The sequence below is a fragment of the Cotesia typhae genome, unplaced genomic scaffold (genome assembly GCF_013202065.1).
Source record: "Cotesia typhae breed Kobodo isofemale line unplaced genomic scaffold, CoteBio_Ctyphae contig_5, whole genome shotgun sequence".
Classification (NCBI taxonomy): domain Eukaryota; kingdom Metazoa; phylum Arthropoda; class Insecta; order Hymenoptera; family Braconidae; genus Cotesia; species Cotesia typhae.
This window is the reverse complement of record NW_027423757.1, coordinates 9,037,681-9,057,229: the sequence shown is the minus strand read 5'-3', so window position 1 is coordinate 9,057,229 and position 19,549 is coordinate 9,037,681. Positions and strand designations below refer to the sequence as shown.

Below are 19,549 nucleotides of genomic sequence, written 5' to 3'. Positions count from 1 at the left end.
TTTAACGAGAAAAATTTTATAATAAAATTTATAAACTTTTAATCCGATATATTATGGATTATATATGTATATAAAAGACTCAATACCTTTAAAAGTATTGTACTAAGATTCAAATTAAAATCAGGCAGTGATTCGAGTGAATCAAAAGACCACTATTAAAACTTTTTCATTTATATGTAAATGAAGATTTTTTAACCAATAACCAGGCTTTTTAATTAACTGCAAGCATAATTTTATTTGCATAAATTTCACCTCTCCGTAATACAAACTCGATGAAAAATATTTTTTAATTAGTTGGTATATATATATATATATATATATATATATATATATATATATATATATATATATATATATATATATATATATATATATTCCTCGGGAAGCAAAACAAACACAAAGTAGAAATAAATTGGTATATGTATCAGTCAATAAATAAAAAATAAACATTATTTGATATTATACAGAAGTATATAGTAATAAATGGAGAATCCGATGAAAAACAAATTCGTTTATACGTCAATAATCGTCATAACAGACATCATCTTTTCCAACTGGCTCGTAGACTACACGGGTAATTGCCAGACATTCATTTCATAAATATGTATAGGCCAATCTAGCTGCTAACCGGACGTTGATTCAATCATACCTCCAAATTGTAGCCCTTATCCGATTTACAAATGTGTATCATTCCATCAATATATTCATAAATCTATTTTGTTTATATCAAATTTTATTGAAATTTATTCACCAGCAGAGCGTGAATTTTTCATATCAATTACTTTGTTCATTCAATTGTTTAATTTACTTCCCTTGTACAAATAAAACAAATATTATTTTTGTAAAAATTAATATTTCAATATCATATTTTTATGGTGGAAAATTGGAACGATGGAAATTTACTGTGTGAAGAGAGAAATTATTAGCTTGTTATTTACTGATTGCTTGGTAATAATTAGTAATTGTTGAGTACATTTGTTTCAATTCAATTAATTTTTTATTTTTTATTTATTTTCAATTTTTTTATCCATTATTGAATATTGAATCATGTAATATAAATTTATTTTATTTAAAAAAAATAGTTTTTTATTCATTTTCAATTAAAAAAAAAATTCCAGCAAAGATCAATAAAGATGTAAAGAGTTACTTTTTCGACTAACAATTTTGTTCCCCACATGAAATTGTATCTCTTTGAAATTAACTCCAGGAATTTCAAGCCCTTTTAAAGGGATTCCACCGTAATTATCCTGAAAAATGAGCGCTCAAAGTTCATTAAGGCAAACCGAGAAATTTTCAGAATTCACCACATTATTCAATACACAACAGGCGTGCTCAAATTTCCCACAGATTAAACAGAACAATGGTAGTTAAACTTCTGCAAATCCACCCAAAATAATTTGCAAATTTAAAAATATTCGAAATAACGTTTGTGAATCTACAACCGGTGATAAGCTTTGAAACATCTCATCAAACAAACTCAATTTTTCTTTCACATTTCTATGCTTACAAAAAATTCACGAATATTTTATATTCTCAAATAAAAACTCGGCATGCATAAAAAAGTTTCATTTGAATATTTTTGCTTTCCCAAATAAAAGCTTGGGCGAAATAAAAACCGAGTTTACTTTCATAACTTACAAATTAAATTTTTACTATGGTACCAATCACTCGAACGTATCCCGATATTTTTGAAGCACAAAAACTATAAACTTCAAACGACATATCAAATATCTTGACTGAACACACATACGCAGAAACATTCACGGAAATTTGATGTATACAATCGAAATAGTAAAAGAGAGCAATAGTTTAGTCGGATCTACCGTCGTTACTTTAAAGTACTTTCAGTAAAATAGAAGAACGCGTGTGGAATTCGAGCGGAACACAATATCCTTTCCTATCCGGTATGAGTTTGGGAATCGTGAAAGTTTAGCAGTGTGTGCTGTGATGTGTAAAAAAGCGACAAGAATTTGTCGCGTCAACAGGTGTACTATCTTTACGTACCTTCATATACACTGTACATTCTACATACATCCATACATTTATACATTCATACATATAAACATAGCCCATAAATGTACCACTACCTATATCTACATATCTACATCTACATCTACATATGTACATGTATTTCGACGTTTCGAGAATTTCGCATCTCACGAAGCAATTCAATTTATCGGATCACTGAGAAACCCCTACATATCTAACCCCACATATATGTGTAACTGTATTCTGCATCTGCATCTAGATCTGTAGGGCATTAATTAAAGTAATTACTTATTGCAGAGGATCACCAAGAAACTCCGAAGGCTCTCCCAGTTGGTGAAGCTACTGCACCAACACTGGGGCTCAAAAATGGGATTAATCATCCGGAGGATGTTAGAGATAATCTCGTGGATATTGATGCCAATGATCTTAATGATTGTTCTGCTCAAGAGTATGAGATAATGAAGGTTAAATTACATTTTAATATTTATATGATTTATATTAATTTTTAAACAACTTAATGCTACAATCTGAATTATAGTTTCTCTTTTTTTAAGTATGTAATTTTATTCAAATTACGATTTTTTGGTTTAATTTAAAAAATTAATTTATACGAGAAAAATTTTCAAGTAAGTTAAAAAAAAGTTCTTTTACCATTTTTAATAATTTATCAGTCACAAAAATTATAAAAGTCATAAAAGTAAAATCCAAAAAAAATTGTCAGACAAAATTTTTCTTATTTTTTTAATTTTAATTTTGCAATAAAATTAAGGAAAATCCTCAACAATTTGCAATAAATTTTTCAGGACAACCTTTTGCTGTATAATCATGCCCGACTGATGACACAAGACAATCATAGCAAAGAATATTTAGTTAGCATAATGTTCTCCCATTATGATCAGAATAATAATGGTAATTTGGAGCGCGAGGAACTGGAACAGGTGAGATATATAATAGAAGATAGATGATAGATTATTCAATGCGCGCTATTGAAAATTGAGTAATGTAAATTTATTAGAACATCTATGATGGGGATGGTAATGGTAATGCACTTAACTTGCAGATTGCCGAACGTGAGGACTTGGAGCAGCTGAGCAAGGGATGCTCTCTGGGACATATGATCAGTTATGACGATGCTGATAAAGACGGACGACTTAACATCAATGAATTTTACATGGCTTTTAGCAAGCTTTATAGTAAGTTAAATTCAATTATTTAACTATTACTCTTACTCTTACAACTATTATTATCATTATTATTAAATTATGCGCTGATTTTATAATCTTATAGAGAAATTCATTTATCAAAGAACGTGCTGACTTCGTACAATATTTTATTCTTTTATCGCTTTTATTAAATATCCTTTCATATTCATATTTATGACACTTTTCTCTATTTTATATTATTTATTGCTTATTACATTATTATTTTAAATAAGTAACGTGACTCAGAATACTTGATAATTAAAAAAAAAATTTGTGACAAATTAATAATAATTAATTACAAAATTTAATTGAATCGTTTGTACGTTTCCTGCAGGTGTGTCGGTTGTTTCTCTCGACAAATCGCTGGAGATCAATCACATTTCAGCACGCGTTGGTGATAACGTCGAGATAAAATGTGATGTTACAGGCACGCCACCACCACCCCTAGTTTGGAGGCGTAACGAAGCTGACCTGGAAGCACTATCGGAACCTGAAGTATTTAAAAAATATATTCATTACAAAATGTACTATATATGTCTAGTTTCGATGGTAACGATGAATAAATTTTATTTTGCCTACAGATACGCGTGTTTAACGATGGTAGCTTATATCTGACTCGCGTCCAATTACTTCATGCGGGAAATTATACTTGCCATGCTTTAAGGAACAAAGACGTTGTCCAAACTCATGTATTGACAGTACACAGTAAGTTGTATTGTTTTTTTTTTTTTTTTTTTTTTTTTCATGGAGAGAAAAAAACTTTTTCATTTTCAATTAGGTTGCTGAGTTAAGTCAATAATGATTTCAATTTTTAAATAGAGATTCCTTTCCAACAGTTTTTCGATATGGATATATTAAAATTTTTCTTAATCAAATAAATTATTAGAAAGAAAATTTATATAAAAAATTCTAAATTTTGAACTGATTTACTTTTTTTAATTAATTTATTATTTAAATGAAATTAAAAAGTTGTCAAATTTTTTATTTTAGTTTCAAAAATTATCATTCACTTCAAAATATTTAATGATTTTATAAAAAGATAAATAAATTACTGCAAAAAAAAAAAAAAATTTTATTGTGTAAAAATTGAAAAAAAAAAAAAAAAAAATACTACAATTTTTTTTAATATTTTCATTAAAAAAATCATAATTCATCTATTAATTCCAATATGATGAAACAAAGAATATAAAAAAAAAAAAAATAAATTTTTATTATCACTAAAATTTAAAGTGCTCATTCTCTTCGTGTATTTATTGAGTAAAAATTAAAACCATCAGCATTGCTTATCATCATCTAAAATTTTTTATTTGACAACAAAGCGATACCAGAGGTAAGAGTGACACCGAGATTGCAATCAAAACGTCCAGGCGAGGAAGCGATGATGTCTTGTCACGTCGTCGGAGAGCCGTTACCACGAGTCGAGTGGCTGAAAAACGACGAATCACTTCACGAGGAAGACAAGTACGAGGTTGTTGGCAACGGGACAAAACTTATCGTCAGAAATATTGGATACGCTGACACCGGAGCTTATATGTGTCAGGCTACAAACATCGGCGGACTGACCCGCGATATCAGCAGCCTAGTTATTCAGGAGCAGCCAACCCCAAGTAATGCTCTCTCTTTTTGAATTAATAAACATTACTATATAGGTTACTGTTGGTGAATCAGCTTAAGCTAGCTGTTACAGATTAACGAGGGATTATTTCCAATCAAACCCCCCTTATTGCTGACGTTTATCAATAGACTTCATAATGCGCTTTGTTTAATAGGCTAATACACACTTATTGTCAGAGCCAGCCAGCTCTGCTACTAGCTAGTGAGTAAAATGTTGTATCGAAAGCAATGAAACGCAGCAAACCCACGTTAACCGCAAACCCGGTGATCGATCGATCGGCAGTTCCGTAGTTTTGACTCTTGATCCGATCCAAATTGCGGACTTTGTGGTTATCCGCTTGCCTGTAGCTTCAATTATCCCTTTTCACATCTCACCATTTACTCATCCGAACAATAGAACAACAACATTCAATAAATAGATTAACAGTTTGTGTCATTTAAAGCTATTTAATATATTTTACCGACTTGATCACTTTGTTTTTAAAATTATTCTGCTAAACAGTTTAAAAGTCTAACAGTCCGATAATTAAAAACTAAATTTTAATTAAAAATTTAAAATATGAATTTTTAATTAAAATATTGTGGGAAAAAACTGGACTAAATACTTGTGTTTACTTTGTCCGTTCAAAAAAAAAAAAAATAAATAAATAAACAAATATACTCTGAACGGCTTCATTACGATTTTTTTTTTTTTTTTTTTTTCATTCACGGAGGTGAATAATTAAAGAACAAGTAAAAAACTAAAATTAAAATTTGAATTTTTATTTGCAGCAGCGGCTAATGAAGAGCGGAGGTTCTTTTCATTTCACGAATGGGGCATATCTGTTTACGAGCCGTCTGCTTGTCGACTTTATCATCAAATTCATTCCACGGATATCATCCCCGGGACTCAGGTACACTTTTCTTGTTTTTATATTGGTTTTTATAATTGAGCGCGTATTTGATAGAAAATATAGGGTAGTATTTAATTTTTGATTTTTTAGAGAAGGTTTTGATTAATACTTTCTTTATTATTGTGGTGATAGAAGTAATATAATGTAGATGAAAATGAAAAATATTGTTTGCCTACAGGAATATGTTTGCGGAGAAAAGGATATACCCTGCAGCTGGGGCCGCGCTATCAACGTTGCTAATCGTTATGTATACGTAACACAGCCTGAGAAAGATAGAATTTTAGTTATCAGCAAAATTCAGATGGTCGTTGTTGATGTAAGAACTTGTTTTTTTACATATTATCTTCTCATCAAAGCACACTGATGAATTTTAATCCTGGATTTGTTTTAATATCAAAAAATTTTGATAAGTTTAGAGTCAATCTTTTTAAATAAATTAAAGAAAAAATTTTTTTTCAATAAATATCTTTTATTCATAATCGAAGTCTTTGAAAAAAATTTAATTAAAATATTTCATTAAAAATATATTAAATAATTTTATTAAAAATTTTATAATATTTAATTTTGACTAGACTCTAAATTTATCGCAAGTTATTTGTTTATATTTAATGAATTAAAAATAATTCATTTAAAATTAAAAGTTCAAGAGATGAATTTAAACATTGAAACTTAAATAAATTAAATCTAGTTATAGCCAAACCTTAAAAGCTTAATAACTTAAGACGAAAATATCGTAGAAACTTTTAAGGATGAATTTAAAGTTTAAATTTATCATCAGATTTACGTTTGCCTGCATTCAAAAGGCTAAAAGCATCTCTTACCATTAAAAATTAATAGATTGATAAATGAATAGGAGTAAACTACGATTATTTAAGCTCGCGATAATTTTAAATAATCAGAAATCCAATTTACCAATTTTATTTACACGATCGCGGTTAACTGAATCATTTATAAATCATTCATTTATAAACCAATCTTATTTACAAAACCTCGGTCAAGGTTTTTGCCGTTTGTCCATAAACACAAAAGTTTATATTGATATTAAAAAGTTTTGAATAAATAATCATCTAATAAAACAGACTGTATAAATCGATTTAACCCAGATCGACGTGAAAGGAAAAATGTAAAAAAAATAGTATTTTTTGTCTGCACAGTAGAGAAATAATAATTGACAGTATGTATTGGGGAAAGTTATTTTACCAAAGCTCGCGGCACGGTCAGTTGAACTATCGGGCATCGAATCATACCAGCAGAATTTGATTTTAACCAGAATGTATTGAGCTTGGAAAAGTCGGGTGGTTAAAACTTTTGTTTCGTACAAAATTCACCGTGAAATTGATAAAAGAAAAATTCTTTTAATATACATACAGATTTCACACGTTTGGACGTTGACGTAAAAAAAAAAAAAAAAAAAAAAAAAAAAAAGATAGGCTGTGAAAGCATCCCCATTGAAAACTCAAACAGATTCATTTTTTGCAAGATTAATTGATTGGCTCTGGAGGTTCAAAGTATTGAGTTATCGGGCTATAAATAACTTTTATATTTTTTCAGGTTGTAGCTACAGATAAATATCCAGTGGAGTTGCAGTATGTGCCGGCATTAGATCAAGTTTGGGTATTGAATTGGCGGAGCGAGCGTAACATTGGTATAAAAACAATCCAAGTAATCAGAGACGCTGCGCAAAAAAGAAAACACCATACAGTACACCCGGAACCTATTGACGGGCAATTTGATTTAGTACGCGGTCTCTACATCCCTTATCTACAGGTTAATTTATTCATTCATTACTTTTACAATATTCGTTAATTATTTATTGATAATCGATAATTAATTATGAATTATAATGAGTGTTGTTGTTATTATCTGTAACATAAATTAATCAACGTCCTTTAAAACATTTTACAGGATATCGGGCACATGTTTAAATACGGATACGTCACTCACACTAATCAACGGGGCATGTACAAGCTTGATCTAGCAAACATGCGGTACACCAGAAGCGCCGATCTCGCACCATACAATTGCGTGCCAACCCACATTCAATTTCCAGCCTTGTGTAAGTTACATATTCCAATATTTTCCATACTGTACTATATAATATCTCTCCAGTGTTTATTAACGTGTTATTAATGAACTTCACACGCCCGATGCATGCAATGTTTAATATTTGATTCTCAATGTTTAAAATTGAAGTTTATCAAGCGATTTTTGCTATTAAATAATAAAATTAATTTTTACTATTTTTTTAGTACTTAAATTTAGGGAAAAAATTTTTCGGATTCTTTTATATTGATTATTTGCATGCTAATTGAGATTAATTACAATTTTTCAGATGGATTCGTAATATTACAATGCGAGGAACCAATTACTGGTAAAGCAACCGGGCAACTTTTATTAGATTACTTGACGGATACGGTTTTGTCTCACAAACCCGGGCTTATTGGGAAACCTATGGTATCACCGGATTCACGTCACGTTGTCACGTTGGACAAACAAGCCAGTGGAGTTATACTTGTTGTCCAAGAAATACTACGTAAGTTTTTTTTCTATTTATTTAAGGAGAAAAAATATTAATTTACTTGGTAATACATTCACGTATGCTTAAATGTCACGTCTATAATAATTAAACTAACATGAAAAAAAAAATAAATAAATAAATAAAAAAAACCCATGTAAATGAAAAGTAATATCTAAGTTTTAGTTTTTCTTTATACTTTGCTAAAGTTTTATTAAAAAAATAATTTTATCATTTCTTATTTATTCTTCTTGTCAATAATAAATATTTTTATTTTTTATTTCAGCAAATGGATTAAAGTTTTCATTTGACGTTAAAACAACATTAAATATTAGTGATATTACATTTTATCCATCGCAAACAACTCATGGATATGATTTATACGCTTCCTCGACAGATAAAGAAGACATATTGTTTCTTAATTTAGCTACAGGTAACTTTAATCGCTTTTATTTTTATTAAACTTACTCAAATCATAAAAATCAGTATTTTTTCAATCAATTTTATTTTAATAAATAAATTTTATTTTAAATAATAAATTCTGGATATCATGATGTCCGAAGATTTGGAATTTTTTATACGTATCTAATGCTTGAAAACTGAAAAAATTTACAATGAGTGAAGATATTGAAAAAGATTAAAAAATAATTTTGTTTAAATCTTTTTTTTAAGAAGGGATATTTCATTGTAATTTTTAGTTGTAAAATTATTGCCAATTTTTTTTTTTTTACAATGTATTGAAAATATTGAAAATTGAGTGACTTGATTAAAAAAAATTTATTCATTTAAAACGATTTATTTTTTTTTATCAGGTAAAGTAGAAATGATAACAGGCGTTGGAAAAGCGATGCCGATGAAGTTAACCAAATGGGGAAATCCGAACAGGCCAATTGTCCAAAGTGGTATATTTGGACGTTATATGGTGAGTCCATCGAACGAAGCTCTCTTTGTATTGAATGGAGAAACACGAACGGTTAACTGTGAAATCGGTGGTCTTGTACATCCGGGTCAAGTTGTGTGGGTCACAGTAGCTCTTCATTAGGAACTATCTGCCGTATTATTTAAATAAAAATAATATTTCCCGATAAATTCAATTTTATTTAAAAACCAAACAAGTGGCCTCGAATTGTCTTTTGAAAATAAATAAATAATTAATTATACTAATTCATATAAATACACAAGTATAATTATTTTAAATTATATCCTTTAAAAAAGTAAATAATAAATTATAAAGACGATGAGGATTTAGTAGCGGGAACTATTTTTTGTTCCGAATAAAATTAAATTTTCATAAAATATTAATAATGATAATTGATAATAATAATTAATGTCATTTGCCATACGAGACCATTGCCACTATGTAAAATCGTTCGTAAAAAAAAATACTAAAAGACAAAAAAAAAATATCATTCTTATATTAAATATATTATAATATAAATATTAAGACCCACCGTACACAATAACTAGGAATAAAAATGAATATTATTATGTAATGTTATTAATAACGTTGTTGCGCAATTATTGTAAGATGTAATTGATATAGCATTTTTATGGAACGAAAAAAAAAAAAAAAAAAAAAAAAAAAAATAACTACCCCGAGTATAAATTTCCGTAATTTGTCGTCAGTTTATCCAATAAAAATTTATAATTACGCGTATAAATAATTGTAAACGGTTCTCAACCGTGAAAAATTATTTACAACCGAGTAATTAATTATTTTAAGTGGATTAAATTTATTTATAATTTAATTCAGCTCCTGCTAACAAATTTTAATAATTATTTACATCTCTTTTTACAATTTACTTTGGTAATTTCATTAAAATTGTGTCATCTATTGTATCTAGTAAAACTTAAAAAAAAAAAAAAAGAAGAAAAAAAAATGAATAAAAATTGTCTAGATCTAGTAGAAATAATAATATGTAAAAAGCGAAGAATTATTTTGTTAACGTTGTCCATATCGGGATATGTATTTAAGCTGTTGTGTCGCGAGTAAATAATTTTAAATTAATTACTACTACTATTAATAATAATAATGATAATAAATGATAATAAAAGTAATTTCTTTATAGTAGTTGTTGGGAGTTCACAGTACACTTTATAATGTGAATTATTTAGTGAATGATGAAAGAAGTGTGTTAACACCTGAATAGTTACGTCGCGAAACAACAGTATTAATTAATAAATAAAAATAAAACCATTGATAAGAGATAAAATAATGATATTAAATTAGTACGGCAAAGATATTTAAATATATAATATACATATATTTATATTTATAATGGAAAGATAAAACGTATATATTAAAAAAAATAATAATATAATAAAAACACATAGCACGATTACCCACCTGCTGTGAAAATGTGAAAAGGAAAATCCGATAATAGTATTATGATAAAAAAACGAAACAAAAATATACAACAGTTGCGAATAGAACACATGACTGAACAAAGAAATAATAATAATAATGATAATTTGTATTTTTTGCATTGATTCGCCCCCCTTGTGTCAATGACCAAAAATTTTTAAAATTCTCTCAATATTCGAGATACATTTTACGAGACTCTAACTTAATTATGAACTTACAGAGATGATTTTTAGCTTTTTCATAAATCAACGGTTCAATATTTCATGTATCCTGTTTGCATATGCAGAATTGTTTTAATAATAAAAGTATAAATTTTACAGCTAAAAATTATTAATTGTCGAAGTAAAGTTTACTCAAGTTTGTCCTACGATAATTTTATTCGAGCGTGATTGACTATACAAATAGGGTCAAAGTGATCGGCGTAATAATATCCACGGGGTAGAATCATAGCAAGGGAACCTAAATAAACTCCATTAGAATAATGACTTTCATGCTGGTTCATGTATTTTTTTGCGCTTTTTTTTTTTTTACAAAATATGTAAAAGAAGTTTTATGAATACATAATTTTGTTTGAGATATAAATATTGTTATTTCTCTGATGAAAATTCATCGACAAATTTTACATTATTTTGTTGCAATTATGTAATCACAATATTGTTTTTAAAAATTCGATATTGAGAAGAAAATAAATTTACTTGGTCATTGACGTAAGAAAAAATGAAAATTATTCATTGAAAAAATTGCTTTGTAATCGGCGCCCAGTAGAGAATTATGTCTGATGAAGGCTGAATCTCCATTTCGCATGTCGAAGCAACTTAAATAAATCTAGTCATAATAATAATGAATGAAAAAAAAAAAAAATTTACAAATGTCCCACTATCATCATCATTACTGTCATTTTACTATAATCATTATCATTATCATGCTACCATTTAATCATAATCATCTTTAATAAATTTATAACACTTGGATAATGTCAAATTCACTTAATAAACAAATAAATAAATATATATGTAAATATTTTCGTGTAATTCGATAAAAATGAGACGAGATGAAAACAATTTATGACAAATAGCTATTTGTATCATATATAACAAAACAACAGACACGAAAACATTTTTTAAAACAAATTACAATGGACATTGAATTATTTAATAATAAATATAAAAATTCATCACTTAATAATAAAAATAATTTTTTTTTTTTTTTTATTATTATTAATGAAAATTTTCAATTTGTTTTCATACTTTTTTTTTTTTTTTTTTTAAATAAAACAAATTTAAATCAGAAACATACAATTCATAATAAATATAATTAGCACTTAATGACACAACAATAATTATTGTATATTCGTGTGTGTGTTTGTTGATACATTACTTGTAATAAAAATTCAATATAAATAATTTAATAAATAATACTATAAGCCCAACATTAATTTCCTTTTTTTTTTAAATGAAATCATTCAAGGTATTTTTAATTTAAAAGAAAGAATTAACATACGTGTACTATTATCATCAATTACTATTAATTATTATATTAAATATATATATATATATATATATATATATATATATATATATATATATATATATATATATATATATATATATATATATATATAAAAAAAAAAAAGACGTAACAATTGTTTTTAACAGTCATTTTTTGTTTGTTTTATTATTATCTATTAAAATTACTTTTATGAGATTGATTCTTATTTTATTTTATTAAAAATTCGACGCATTTCCAATGACTTATATTTCCTTTGCACATTACTAATCAACTTATCATTTAATTAATAAACATATTGTTTCTCTTTTCTTTAATTGATTTAGATTAAAAATTTTAAATAATAATCGATTCGATACGCATACATCAATAAAAGTATTTGCATTAATATTATTATCATTAATTAATATTAATATTACAATAATAAGCGAACTTTTGTTTTACATTCAATTAAATTGGAAAATAATAAAAACATCTTTCTAATTATCTTTGATCCATTAGTTTTTTGTTGCGACGATTCGCAGGAAGTATCACATCGATCCAGGCCTCTTGTGATCTTTATTTTACGTTACTTTAATTATGTTTTTTTTTTTTTCCTTTTATTTAAATATTTTATTTAACTAATCACTGAGACTTGAGTATTGTATGAAGAAAAAAAAAATAAAATCTCCATAACAATCAGTGAAAATATTATCAACATTCATGATGATAATAATAATTATAATTGAAAAAATTATCCTAATATTTTAGCCTGAACCAACGCCTAATTATTTTTACACAATTAAACACAGTAATTTATACGAAAAATTTCTGAATTAAAATTTCTCTTCGTTGCCATTAAGTTTTTCTATTAATTTATAAATTACATGGCTTTGAGTCTGTTTCTCGTCGGCTGTAGAATAAAATATACGCATTACTAAAATCTTCTTCCTGTGGCTTCTGTTTACTCGTCAGTTCATCATTGTAGTGATACCACACATCTGTATGAGGATTCTTCGCGTATGCTGTATAATGCCCAGCAGAAACACCTGGAATACAAAAGCATCAAATTAATTTTTCAGCCCTTATTAAATTAAATAATCACATTTAGATGAATAATAAAAATAATTACCTCCGTAATGACAAACGCAAGCATACAGATCGTACATATGCTTGCCTAGACTCAATCCGGCTAAAGGAAATGTTACTTTATCATCCAATTTCATGCTAACGCACTCATGAAATACGAATCTGTTAAAAGAAACAATAGATTAATTAATAATAACTAGCAGCCTGCAGTCACTATGCGACGGTCGAGATTTACGAATTATAAATAAGAAAGCTTTGGTTTATGATTTTTTTATATTTATAATCACACTAATAATTTGACCTCTTTTAAATAAATTTTAATATAGATAATTAAAATTTTTTTTTTAATAAATTTTTAAAAATTACCTTTTAAGATAGACTATGAGGTACTTAGGATAGCGATGAACGGTCAATGTCTTAGTAGCACACTGATTCCATTTACACTTTGGACAAAACCATGGATTGTGTTCATCTAACATTTCACTGTAAGTAAAAAAAAAAGGCCATTTAGGAGTAGATTTTATAATAAATAATTTAAAAAAAAAAAAAAAAAAACAATAGGATCGTAAACAAGAAAAAAAAAGTTTTTAGAACGAATGCAATAGCAAATTTCATAATCGGCATAGAGAAATATGATTTAATTCCGAGACTAAACATGAGTACCAATGCAACAGTTAGATTTCTATAAAATCTACTAAAAATTAATTAAAAATTTTAATCAATAAAAAAAAATGCATTGTACTTGATTAATAAAATAAATTTTATAAATTATTATAAACCTTTGACTAAATGCCTGTAAACAATCATACAAAGACAGTGGATGTGGTGGGCGCTGTTTCCTAACGCTGATATGTTCCATCGGTGGTTCAATGTCCGGTACATTTTCGGTGTAACGTATCGCTAACGTGTCACTGGTTCTGAGGTCAACCATCCCAGTTTCTGGGACGCTGCAACCAGTACAATGGACGTTGTACATACAACGAGAACAATGACGGCCCTGTTAAAAAAGTAATAACATTTATATTTAAATACAATTAAGTATTTAATTGAAAATAAAAAAAAAATAAATAAATAAATAAATAATTACCTGTCCGTCGACAAAATGCACAGTATATTCCCCTTCATGTGGTACAACCCGTCTGACGACTTGATGCAAATTCTCAGCATTGACTCTCGACGGCAATCTGACTAAATGTGGGTATCCAAAGAGCTTTGTACTCTTGCGATTATTCGGCGCCTCGTTGGTGTCGTGCCTTAGTACAAGAGGTACATTGAGTATTCGTATTGCTGGCCTGGGACGACCGGTTTGATCAATTTTAGTAAATGAAGATTTCTCCACTTGTACGTTACACACTGGACACACTCGTGATTCCGTACGGGTCTTTAAGTAGTTCTGTAGGGTAATATACACTGCTCCTTCAGTTCTTACTCTAGCTTATTTCACAAATCTTTTCTTTTAGATCAAACTTAATTTATTTAAAAAAATATATTTTCACTGAGGCCGTAATAATTTTAGAGAGCTAATAATAAATTAATTTAATATAAGACAGTGAAAATAATTATGTTATATTTGTGAAACAAACTTCAATGTAAGTCAATGATTTTTAACACCCGTCACCGTATGATCCAACAGCCCCAGCGTAACAAGCAATTTTTATATTGTTTTAATATATTAATGCAATCATAAATTATTTATCAAGTGAATTTAAATTAAATAATATAGAAGTTAATTAAAGTTTAAAAAAAAATAAATTCCCTCAGTATTGTAAGGCAGCATCAGATTAGTCTGAATTGAGTTCCGGACTTAAAGTACCGGCTTGCAGATTAAACTTATATAGCGGACCACACGAGTTTCCAATTTGACGATCGCCACCTCCACTCTTTCTAAAAGAAAATGAGTATCCCCGGCACAAAGGCAATAATCAAACTATTTCTGGTTCTCGTGCATGCCATTATGACATCACCCTGCTAGAGTGTTAATCGATCTTGTCTCAGACCTTCCCGAGGTTTTTTTTTAATTGATGGCAACATTTTTTGTGCCTTGCTTGTAAACCCCAACTGCTAGATTGACACTGCCTTTGAGTCATCATTGGGAATAATATTTTACCCTTTACAAGCTTCTTAAATAATTAATATCAAATTTTAAAAATACTTAAAAAAAACACACAAAATTAAAATAATAATTATCAAAGATTAAAGGTTAATTAATTTCTTTAAAAAAAAAATTTCTTACCTCTATACAAGGCTCACACATAACAACGGTACAATTATCACCGCTGTGTCTCTTTAAGTCGCCATCCAATTCCTCCAGGCATATTGTACAAGGTCCAATTTCCTCTCCAGAGGAAGTTCCGTTCTGGCATGGCTCGGTTTCAATTACTCTATCAGTATTTCCTTCAGGCGTCGACGTGTAAGCGTCTGGTGGATCCATCAACTCAAATGCATAAATCGATCTATTCGTATCGTTTACACATCTCAGCATCAGATTGTCGTCCTAAATAAATAAAAATAAATCAACCTTTTACTTGAAAAGACAATTAATATTATTGATTTTAATTATTTTATTGTCAAGTAAAATGTAGCCTCGTAAATATAACTTTATTCAACGAGAATGTTCTTCTACAATTTTATTGTTGGAGGGTTGTATCAAAGACAATCAAATCTTTACAATATGTCTACTTCTTGCCCTCCAATTAATAAAAATATAATTATTTTTCTAAATAAATTTTATAGAAAAAAATTTTTTTTATATAAAAAAATAACTCACCAATATTTTGGATATATGATTCTCCAGAACTTCAGCAAATGCAATATTACAACTATCAACATCATCTTTACCCAAAGTCTTCAATAATTCCTCCTTGAGTTTGCCTATACGTGACTGTTTGTTAAATGATATAACGCACCTAACCGGCGGATCATTATTAGCCGGTATGTACGTAACGTTTAATTGTCTCTCCATTGCATGGGGTAATGGTACAGATAAATACATAAAAGGTTCATAGGTCACCGACACATGTTTACATACTGAACATACAACCTGTAAGTAATTAAAATTGAAATTTGATTTTTAATCATCAACTAATTAGCAAATTAAATAATAAATTACATTATATATACAATAAATTGTACAGTACAATGAGCTTTATTTTCTGACTAGAGAAAACAAAGAGGAAATCATACTGATTTTTAATTTTGGAGAATTTTTACGGTATAACCGTCGTGTATCGGCAATACTCCGACGTATATCTCCATTTAATTTTTTTTTTTTATTAAGTACAACTATCATTGAATGATGGGTATTAAATTAATGAAAATGAAATATTAAGTGGATTGTGGATATTAATAGGATTGTAAGCTAATCTGGATAATGTTGAAGGCTGTAGATCGTATATAAATAAATATTATTGAGGATAATTATAGCAAAATAGATGTATATATATATTACCGTGCTTTTGAACTGCCCTTGAAATGTATCAACAATGATACTACGGTTGGATCTTAAATGTTTGGTCCAGTGTTTATCAGCCTCGATTTCATCTTGTTCAGCAATAGCACCATTCTCACAATTAACAAATGTTCGTGAGCACAGATTATTATCACTTGTATTGTTAATATTAATATCAATATCACCATCAATATGCCTATGATTTTTTTTTTCGTGGTCTTCTAATTTCATACGCTTAACATTGCACTTTTCTAAACCATTACTATCACACTCAGTATCCGAGTTATTTGATAGACAATTATTATTACAATTATTTTTTTGCACATTTACTTCTTTAATACGTTTGATACTAAGTGTTTTATTATCGAAATCATGATTTTCAGTTAAATTCGAATTATCTAACGCAGTTGTTCTACGAGGATTATCTTTTTGAAACTTTTGGGAATCATAACATATTTCATTATTGCACTCTTGAGGCGTTACCAAGAAATTAGCGTTACTTGTTTTAGCGTCTTTTAATATATCATAGATACCATGAAGTTGAGTATTTTTTTTCGACAGCTGAGTTAAGTCGAGTCGCAGTGGATTGTTACTGTCGTTCATCTCAGCGTCGTATACTTTGTTATAAATGAAGCTGGACTTAGTATCTAGAGTTTCATCTGAGTCTAATGTTTCTTCATCTTCATTTAATGGTGATCCTGGTGGTGAATTTGCTGAACTATCGAGATCACCCATCGGAGAGTCTAAATCTTTATAAAAAATTTAAAATAAATAAAATAAACTACAAACAGCAGCAGTAAATTTTAGAGAATACGTAATTTAAAAAAAAATAAATAAATAACTGTGCACATAATTATTGTTAAATAAAAAAAAATTAATTACCTTTGGGTGAACCAGCCATTGTAACATTTGGACTATTAGGACAGTCAGAGGATGATGAGTTGTCAAACGTATCCATGTAATCATCATTAGCATTAGTAGAGGCAGTGACGACAATATCATCAGTACTAACAGCCGTAGAACTCATCATAGGCGGCAACGACGGTACATTTTCAATTTTTTTATTGGAGTTTATCGAATTGGCAGTGGTAATAGTCGCTGGTACTTGTTGCTGCTGTAGACAATTTTTAGCGACTTTAGCTGTATTCATTTGCTCATGCAATGAATCCAACAACAGAGCGAGAAACTCCTGACAATCGTGTTGCCGATAATCTTTAAACTGTGAATGATAAGCGCCCAATGTCTGTTTAAACTCCATTGGTTTAACAACCATGTATTTACGCGACCACATTTTGGTTAACAGCGCGCTAAAATGGGTCATTAGTGAACCAGTTGGTAGCAGTTTCTCGTCGCTCTGCTGTACTTCTAGAAAGTACTGTAATACTGGCGGTGTAGCGGCAAGACACTGCAATCCTGCTGCCATAAAACAAGTGTTCCCTAAATTTTTGAGACCACAAACACCCGCCGTTGTTGATGTTTCTGTAATTAACATTTATTATCACATCAGTGATCATAATTTTATAAAAAAATATTTTTGGTCAACTGGAAAATTTTTTTTTATTTAAACTAACCAACAACAGCATCTTCCTGAATGTCCGATGAATCAGCAAATAGATTATTGATTGGTGACAAAAAAGGTCCGTGCTCTACACCTTCAGTATCGCTGATTGGATCAGCTCCTACATCCAAATAATCGTGAACTGGTGGCGGTGGTAGTGGTATCGCGATATTTGAAGCTGGTGTACTCGGTCCATCCCTATTTTTCAAATAATTTAAATTATTATTAACATATTTTACTTAAACGTAAAATTATTTATAATGATTTAATAAATAAAATAAACTAACCAAGTCTCTGCGATACCCATATTCACATCTGCAAGAACATTATCTTCTTGGATAGTAAGATTGTGATCCAAAGACGATGTAAGTGGACTAAGACTAGTTGATTCGGATACTTCCAACTCTGGAATATCTGAAGAGTCATTAATGCTCGGTGATTCGATCATCGGAATATCTCCCACTTCAGCCCCTCCTATTTGGTTGTCCATTAGATTTTTCAACTATCAAAAATAAACAATAATAATAAATAACAATGTTCAATACTTTTATCTTTATTGATTGTTATTGAAAAAAAAAAAAAAAAAAATTATTTATAGTGGATGAAACAATAAAGGGGAAAGAATAAATATATTTTTTGTAAACAAAACTTTTTAATTAAAATGCAATAATATAAACCAAGGAGTCACTTGCTGTAATCAATGAAACCAAGCAATAAATCAAATTCCACTGAACGATAAAAACTAAAAAATAAAGAAAAAAATTTACCAATTGCCTGGACGAGCATGACTTGACAAAAAATATTTAACCCCCGAATATCTAAATCACTGTGAGTCAGATGTGACTCTCGCGACTGGTTGTATATAAATATATATCAAAATGTAAAGAAAATATATATCTATAGGCGATGAAAAAAAAAAAATTTTGTTCGTATCACGCGATGAATTCAAGGAACGCCATTAAGAAAAAAAAATAATCGTCTGACTTTGATGATAATGATTGTTGATGACGGATGTTTTCTTATGCTAATTAATTTTAAAGAGGATGTTTAAGTTTATGGTAATACCTTTTGTTATAAGTAGAGTAGTCTTACCGCAACCTCTTCTTTTTTATCGTAAAACTATACCGCCATTGCGGAAAACGGCATGGCCGGTGGCTGTGCACCAGAACGACCATCGTAAAGTTCTCTTTTTCTCCCTGTCTCCCTCTATTCTTCTTTTACCACATCATACACGAACACGTACACATAAATCTATAGATATACATGCGCTTGTTTTCCCCAATAAAATTTACCGTTAGAAGTAACAGCTACTGACATCTAGATTGCCACTTTTTGTTGTCACTAATTTACTTCGGAATTTTGTCACTGTATGGCGTTGCTTTAATGTTTCA

At 28.7% G+C, this 19,549-nt stretch overlaps 2 protein-coding genes and 1 non-coding gene across 15 annotated transcripts in view; 1 reads left to right on the top strand and 2 right to left on the bottom strand.

The window, feature by feature from the left end:
* Positions 1-11,454, top strand: part of Fstl5 (follistatin-like 5) — a 197,697-nt gene extending 186,243 nt beyond the window's left edge. For all 10 annotated transcript variants that reach the window (XM_074249112.1, XM_074249118.1, XM_074249113.1 and 7 more), the window contains 13 exons: positions 2,287-2,453; positions 2,793-2,927; positions 3,050-3,182; positions 3,526-3,686; positions 3,773-3,896; positions 4,511-4,798; positions 5,577-5,698; positions 5,877-6,014; positions 7,250-7,465; positions 7,604-7,754; positions 8,031-8,231; positions 8,500-8,646; positions 9,026-11,454. In XM_074249112.1, coding sequence (XP_074105213.1) covers positions 2,287-2,453; positions 2,793-2,927; positions 3,050-3,182; positions 3,526-3,686; positions 3,773-3,896; positions 4,511-4,798; positions 5,577-5,698; positions 5,877-6,014; positions 7,250-7,465; positions 7,604-7,754; positions 8,031-8,231; positions 8,500-8,646; positions 9,026-9,255 — 2,213 coding nt within the window. In that variant the 3' untranslated portion in view covers positions 9,256-11,454. The remainder of the gene's footprint in view (positions 1-2,286; positions 2,454-2,792; positions 2,928-3,049; positions 3,183-3,525; positions 3,687-3,772; positions 3,897-4,510; positions 4,799-5,576; positions 5,699-5,876; positions 6,015-7,249; positions 7,466-7,603; positions 7,755-8,030; positions 8,232-8,499; positions 8,647-9,025) is intronic.
* An 818-nt stretch (positions 11,455-12,272) lies between these two features.
* LOC141530617 (uncharacterized) lies at positions 12,273-19,351 on the bottom strand. Of its 4 annotated transcripts, none has more exons than XM_074247819.1 (12): positions 19,224-19,351; positions 18,446-18,660; positions 18,172-18,356; positions 17,483-18,079; positions 16,601-17,349; positions 15,920-16,192; positions 15,386-15,646; positions 14,240-14,545; positions 13,932-14,149; positions 13,519-13,635; positions 13,196-13,314; positions 12,273-13,112 (listed from the first exon to the last, which is right to left on the bottom strand). In XM_074247819.1, exons 2-12 carry the CDS (start codon positions 18,646-18,648, stop codon positions 12,940-12,942), a joined length of 3,201 nt encoding a protein of 1,066 aa, XP_074103920.1. In that variant the 5' UTR covers positions 18,649-18,660; positions 19,224-19,351; the 3' UTR covers positions 12,273-12,939. The 4 variants fall into 4 exon arrangements, with proteins under 4 accessions (XP_074103920.1, XP_074103923.1, XP_074103922.1 ...); XM_074247822.1 differs by having other exon boundaries at positions 13,962-14,149; XM_074247821.1 differs by having other exon boundaries at positions 14,240-14,533.
* Positions 15,713-15,831, bottom strand: LOC141531603 (small nucleolar RNA snoR104). Its single transcript, XR_012479960.1, has one exon. It is a non-coding gene; the product is annotated as a small nucleolar RNA snoR104 (small nucleolar RNA).
* Positions 19,352-19,549: the final 198 nt, after the last annotated feature.

Coding starts and splice junctions, on each gene's coding strand:
- LOC141530617 (XM_074247819.1), bottom strand. CDS start 18,648: ATGGACAACCAAATAGGAGGGGCTGAAGTGGGAGATATTCCGATGATC. Junction 16,193..16,600: donor AAGGGCAGTTCAAAAGCACG/GTAATATATATA, acceptor AATTACTTACAG/GTTGTATGTTCAGTATGTAA. Junction 13,636..13,931: donor TTACAGGCATTTAGTCAAAG/GTTTATAATAAT, acceptor TTTTACTTACAG/TGAAATGTTAGATGAACACA.